The sequence below is a fragment of the Danio aesculapii genome, chromosome 16 (assembly GCF_903798145.1).
Source record: "Danio aesculapii chromosome 16, fDanAes4.1, whole genome shotgun sequence".
NCBI lineage: Eukaryota > Metazoa > Chordata > Actinopteri > Cypriniformes > Danionidae > Danio > Danio aesculapii.
This window is the reverse complement of record NC_079450.1, coordinates 33,660,579-33,667,878: the sequence shown is the minus strand read 5'-3', so window position 1 is coordinate 33,667,878 and position 7,300 is coordinate 33,660,579. Positions and strand designations below refer to the sequence as shown.

General features: G+C 39.6%; 1 protein-coding gene across 1 annotated transcript; it reads right to left on the bottom strand.

Moving 5' to 3' along the window:
- Positions 1-252: 252 nt before the first annotated feature.
- On the bottom strand, positions 253-7,090 carry LOC130243096 (uncharacterized). The gene is made up of 6 exons (XM_056475146.1): positions 6,957-7,090; positions 5,699-5,826; positions 5,480-5,611; positions 5,349-5,373; positions 5,027-5,086; positions 253-452 (listed from the first exon to the last, which is right to left on the bottom strand). Exons 1-6 carry the CDS (start codon positions 7,051-7,053, stop codon positions 253-255), a joined length of 642 nt encoding a protein of 213 aa, XP_056331121.1. The 5' UTR covers positions 7,054-7,090.
- Positions 7,091-7,300: the final 210 nt, after the last annotated feature.

The window sequence follows — 7,300 nt, the reverse complement described above, 5'->3', positions numbered from 1 at the left end:
GAATTTACACTGTATTTAAATGTTTATGATGGTCCAGGATCAAAATTAGTGAATTAACACTGTATTTAAATGTTTATGATGGTCCAGGATCAAGATTAGTGATTTTACACTGTATTTAAATGATGATGGTCCAGGATCAACATGAGTGAATTTACTCTGTATTTAAATGTTTATGATGGTCCAGGATCAAAATTAGTGAATTTACACTGTATTTGTTATGGAAGCAGACGGACAAACAAGGCGAGTAAGTATTTAACGATGTTTATTCCAACAGTTGAGCATAAAAGGATAATTTATGAGAAGTGAATGGAGTTCGGTGGAACTGATGATCCTTTGTGGCAGGTGGGATGACAGACACTGAGGATGACCGAATGCACATACCAGAGGGCTTGCGGGGAAGACAGACTGACGATACACACAACGCTGACAGGACACCGGGAACACTGGACAGACTGGAAGGAAACAGAGTATAGGTAAGTACAAATGCTGAGATCGAAGGGGAGTAATAACCAGGAGGCATTCACTCAGAGCCCGCTTCGTTGGAACGAGACCGGACAATGAGTGAGGTGAGGTGTGTGCTTATATAGTGTGCTAGAGTGATTGGGTGCAGCTGTGCGTGATTAGAACTCAGGTGAAGTTGCTCGTTGCGTGATACTGGTGGAAGAGCCTGGCCAATCCGTGACAGTATTTAAATGATGACGGTCCAGGATCAAAATTAGTGAATTTACACTGTATTTAAATGATGATGGTCCAGGATCAACATTAGTGAATTTACACTGTATTTAAATGATTATGGTCCAGGATCAACATTAGTGAATTTACACTGTATTTAAATGATGATGGTCCAGGATCAAGATTAGTGAATTTACACTGTATTTAAATAATGATGGTCCAGGATCAAGATTAGTGAATTTACACTGTATTTAAATGTTTATGGTCCAGGATCAAAATTAGTGAATTTACACTGTATTTAAATGATTATGATGGACCAGGATCAAGATTAGTGAGTTTACACTGTATTTAAATAATGATGGTCCAGGATCAACATTTCTGAATTTATACTGTATTTAAACAATGATGGTCCAGGATCAACATTAGTGAATTTACACTGTATTTAAATAATGATGGTCCAGGATCAAGATTAGTGAATTTACACTGTAGTTAAAAGATGACGGTCCAGGATCAAGATTAGTGATTTTACACTGTATTTAAATGATTATGATGGTCTAGGATCAACATTAGTGAATTTACACTGTATTTAAATAATGATGGTCCAGGATCAACATTTCTGAATTTATACTGTATTTAAACAATGATGGTCCAGGATCAACATTAGTGAATTTACACTGTATTTAATAATTCTTAAAAAATTATTAGTAAAATATTTTTTGAACCAAGACATGCCCGATCAGTTTTGTGCTTCCCTTAGTTAAGTGGGGTGGCGGGTTTCACCTTCCACAAGTTTTTTATCACTGCCATCTCTGCTTCATGATGTTGTGGAAGGCAGGATGTTTGGTAAGCATGACTTGATAATCCAGTCCTTGAAAAGGTGCTGGTGGGCTAATCCTTTTGGGAGCTCTAGTGGGTCTAGTGGGTCAGCTAATTACTCACACAAAAAAAAAAAAAACACAGTGCTCCTGGCCACATCAGTTTTAATCAAGAGAGCAGCGACCTACGTAACACCCTTCCATTTCAGGTGTCACGTCTGGGCATGTAGTTGAAATAAACAGAGGAAAAGATCCAAATGCAGCCCACATTATGTTTATTTAAACTAAATAAAACAATACAACGAACAGACAAACAAGCAGACAAAGCGGGTGTGACTTAAAAACTACTGAAACTACACTATACTAAAAAACGTCTTGGTTACGTGCACAAAACATCTTTCCCTGAGGGAGGGAACGGAGACGTTTATGTCAAGTTAAGCTGCAGTCACACTGGGCTTTGTGTGTGCGAAATTCTGTCGTACTGCACGTCGAAAAGGGGCAGGATTAAACAAGATGACATTAAAAAAACATTTAGACATTAAAAAAGCCAGCGATTTGCTCGATGTTTTAAATTTCTGTCCAGAGAGGTCTTGTTTTGATCCTCGATTGGTCTCACGCAGTCAAGTGATGCGATTTTGCAGGTCAGAGTTCACCAAGCTTGAACTTTGCACCGCAGCCAACTGCGAAACTTAATGCATGACCCTGCGTTTCCGTCTCACGCATTCGCGTGCGTATGAATGGAAGTCTATGGGAAGAAAAGTCAAATGTGACCGCAGCTTTAGTCGACTAGGGGATTCGCTTAGAAGCACCAATCACTCTAATTTATTTAAAACAGGCCAATAGAATGCATATGAAATTGACGAGTGTAGCCACTCTGCAGTTAGGAGTATAAAGGCTACCTTGAAGAGAAGAGCAAGAAAAACACTGCCAACAACCCCAGGCGTTAAACATGCCAATGTAGCCGAGGACCCGGTAGGGGCTCACAGCTGCATGCTTGTGTCATGGCTTTCCAGCCTGCACAGGATGCACCTATCAAAGACAGATGTCTGAAGTCTGATACTCGTTCCACTTGTGGATTCAGCTCCTATGGCAGCGGGACATAAACGTCTCTTTTCCCTCCTTCAGGGATCAAGGATTATGTACATAACCAAGCTGTTCCTCCTCAGTTGATCACTACGAGTTAATCAACTAGGGGAAAATATCCTAAGTGCCACAGGAGCTGAACCTGTCACACTTTGGGGTGCCAAGTGTCAGGCGGACAGAACCAGCGTAGAGCAAGAAAAACACTACCAACAACTGCAGGCGTTAAACATGCCAATGTGGCTCAGTGTAGGGGTCCACAGCTCATGTAATGACCTTTCAGCCTGCATTGGATGCATCTGTCTGAACACTTGCACCAGGGCACGCTGGGGGAGAGGTGTCTGAGTTCAACTCCACACAAAGGGGACTATTTTCTTGGTTGACCTGAATCGTCCCCTGGCTGTGATGCCAGAGCATCATGCCTCTGCGTGCAAGCAAGACAAATGTTCAAAAAGCACACAGAACCAGGATTGGCCATTTGCCACCACACTTATGGGATGGAATGAAATACGGTTAAGAAACATACACTCTATCTCGGCTGGAGAAACGGCTCAAATGTGTCCTTCACGAGAGAACAGCAATCCCTTCACAAGACATGGGCAGCTGCGAATTTTACCGCAGTGAAATGCACACTCCTGAACTTGGAGGCTGTTTGGTGAACTGAATCACATAGTCAAGTCTTATCGTCCCAATGTGCCACTATCCCAGACTGAGCAGCGCTAACCAGGCTCACAGAGCCAGTGCCAGTGACATCATCAGAGCGACCATCAACGCATCAGCGGTGGTGCAGCTCGGGTGGGAGTATCCACCTCGGAAAGCAGCATGTCCCGAGGAAGGGTATGTAAGCATCTCATCAGCATTTAGTAAGGGGTTTGGAGGCGAGAGAGGAAGGAGTCTGTCCTCTAAAGCAAGGGCCATTGGCGAAGTATTGTCTCTCTGCTGCAATCATCATGGAGAATAGGGTTTGCTTCAGTACGGCTCTTAAACCTTAACGTCTTAACATTAATTTATGTGGGCTGCTGTAAATTTTAAGAACTTTGTTTGAAAAGTTATTTTGTTTTAGCAAAGCAAAAACATAACAAACAGGATACTAAAAGTGGCAGAGGCACTGGCGGGTCAAGAGGCTTTGAATCAAGAAACATGGAAAGGTCACACAGCTCTGGCGGCACTGGGATGTCACATAGCTCTGGCAGTCATTTATGTGACTCAGGTGGCGGTGTTAGGTTTACACCCCATTCACACAGGGCTTCAGCTTCAATGCTTCCTGTTCAATAGATGACGTTAGGCGTTGCCGAACTACATTGTGGATCCGTCGGTGCCGCTTCAGTGGTGTTGCTTACTGCAGAAGTTGGGACTTTCTTAACTTTTCAAGCCCCGACAGAAACATCAGCCAGTCAGAACACTTTATGCAAATACACAGACTCAGACAGCAGCCTATTGCTGACTAGTTTCAATGGCTGACGCTGCTATGACGATCAGGTCAGCCCCAACTTCAGACACGCCCTCTGTCAAGCGTTGACGCTGAAGCCCCATGTGAATGGAGCTTTAAGGTTAGGGTTATGCGTTTCAGACTTTAGATTGGTTGTCGGACCCATCTTCTGCTGGAAGTGAAGGTTCCTTGACCTAGAAAATCATGGAAACCGTTCCAATTGTTAGAAATATACAACAAATATCAAACTTTCTACAAAGCAAAATATGACTTGTAATAGGCTTCACTTTTATTGCTTAATGCGTAACAACAATATTATAATATATTAGAAATTATAAAAAAAATGATAATAATATTCATTCATTCATTTTCTTTTCAGCGTAGTCCCTTTATTAATCCGGGTTCGCCACAGCAGAATGAACAGCCAACTTATCTAGCACATGTTTTACGCAGCAGATGCCCTACCAGCTGCAACCCATCTCTGGGAAACATCCATACACACTCATTCGCACACATACACTATGGACAATTTTGCCTACTCAATTTATCTGTACCGCATGTCTTTGGACTGTGGGAGAAACTGGAGCACCCAGAGGAAACCCACGCAAACGCAGGGAGAACATGCAAACTCCACACAGAAACGGCAACTTTCTTGCTGTGAGGCGACAGCGCTACCTACTGCGCCACTGCGTCGCCATAATAATAATAATAATAAAAATAATAATACTAATAATAATAATATCTTTATCATGCGCATCTCACTATCAACAACCATTTTAATGACAGGAACTTACTTTCTTGTATGCTTTTTCCCAACATAATCAACTGGTAACAGCCAGGATAAGACCCACGATCCCAATTCGCACAAGCACAGCGATTATTGAGCCAGTAGAACTTGCTAACAACAGACAAGACAACAGAGAGAATTGCCTAGTATGCCTCTTAATTTATTTATTTTAAAACAATTAAAAAATAAAACAATTAAAAGTGAAATGAAACAATTTCAAATGTTAAAAATATTAATTACCACCTTCCTTGTTGCCTGGAGAAGTGTTATTTTCTGGCAAGGTCGTTGGTGTTATAAGTCTCTCTTCAAACAAACATACACAAATCCTTTTAATATACAACATTTTTCATTATGCATCTTTTCCACATGTGATAAACATGGTTAGGGTGTAATTACTATCAAACATCTGCTTTCATATTCTTTTAATGAAATAAATCCATATTCTGTGATTATGTGTTCATTATTTTTAGGTTAACCAATCCAGCAATAAAAAAGATGTTTTTTACACCATAGCATTTATTGTGTATTGTGTATTCTATTGTGTATTGTGTATTCTAGTGCTTACCTGTATAATTGACAATTCGGTAAAACTGTAACAGAACAAAAATGACCTCATTAGAACCTTATATGTCCATTTAATTATTCAGCACACTGTCTTTTAATTTGTAAATACACAGACACAGATATTGAACCTACCTTGATGTTATCACAATCAAGTTGCCATTGAAGGTTTACACATGTTTTAACAGTCAGGTTCTCAGGATTCACACGCACAACAAATCCTAAATTCTCCCCTGGGATGGTTGAGTCAACAAGAAGTGTTCCATTCTATGGACAAAACAAAACCAAATAATAAAAAAAACATCTTTGTTATTTCTCTAAAAATATAAAGGTAAAACAAAAAGGTGTGCCTACCGGAAAATACCAGCCATGTTCACAATCCTTTAAGTTTCCCCCAGGAATCAAATCAAGAGGCACCTGATATATAAAACCATTGGAAGTAGCCAATTCTTTACAATGGAACAATTGCAATATGAAATGAGCTGTAAAACACAAGAAACTGCGTTAGCTGTAATAAATTCATGGCTTTACTGGGCTTATAGTTGTATAAAACAATTCCTCCATATAAAGTACATATCAAGGTTTCACAAATTAAACAAAGCAAATAAAGCAGATTCTTTAAAGATCTATTAGCTTAAAAGCACAATGTGTTTGACTGGGGTCAGGTCATCTGCGTGTGTGTGCTTATTATGGTAGATTCTTCATTGAGTACCCAGCATGATTTAAATATGAACCTGTAATTAAAACGTTTTGTATTTTCCTTTTTAAAAACTATAAATGATATACTCTTTCACCCCAATTGTTTAAGAATTTGTCACTGTACTGGAATGTCAGGTTATTTTTAAAGTATTAATGACAGAAGATCCCCACTGTCAAAAATAAAAATACCAGCACAATCCAAGTCTCAGCTCTCTGTCGGAAACACTGTGCCGAATCTAAGAGGGTTATCTGTAAATCCACATGCAAATGTACAGGTTTAAAAAGTCTGTAAACTCGAGCATGGCGTTGTTATACAATCTACTGTATTTACAGGCGACATACAAACCAGTGTACACAGAATCCCGAGAGGATTGTTTTCTTAGTAATCATGGGATGGATAATGTTTTGGGCATAAAAAGGCATGCACTATACTTGAGATTTTATTTTATTTATTTATTTATTTATTTATTTATTTATTTATTTATTTACTTACTTTTGTTAAATCACACAAATAATTGCATGGGTGATCTAATTGCATGTCTCAGGTTGAACTGTGGATATCTATACTGTGTAGAGCACACAAAAAAAGCGCTTGAATTTTCCCCTCTTCCTTACCTCGCCGTTACGTTCGAAAACATAGGCTACTTTAATCACAATACTAACAATCAGGGTGTGAGTTCCTACCAAAACAAACACAAACAAACAAAAAACAATATAGTATGCTGAGCGCAAAACCTCCAGGGCAATGCCTTATCTCAGGGTTCAAGCATGGCAATGGCAATACTCCTTTCTAGAACAGCGTAAAAAGTAGGCTACTGTTACCTGGAGTTACTCGTGTGAATGCCTATACGGTCAAAATGTGTAATAGGCGAGTTGGTAATTAACTCATATAGGCTATTATTACAAAACTTACCGTACACTGATGAACGCAAAAGATGTGATGCACATAAGATGATGAATATCACAATAAAATCTACGTTGTATCCCATTCTATGACCCATCAGATCCATAGACGCGGAACTACAATCTGAGGAGGACAGGTTCTTAAGTGTCACTGATGAACTTGCTACTGACGATTTCATCAATCGTCCTCCCCTAAGGTCCTAGTATGGGTAACTGCAGTCTGGATGGCGTAGTACTGCCATCAAGTGGTCTTTTATAGACCTACACTGGCGATCAAAATTTGAGAACAATTTATAAATAATTGAACAATTCTAAAATAACGTCATCTTCACTGCTCAACAGTTGAAGGAGTTT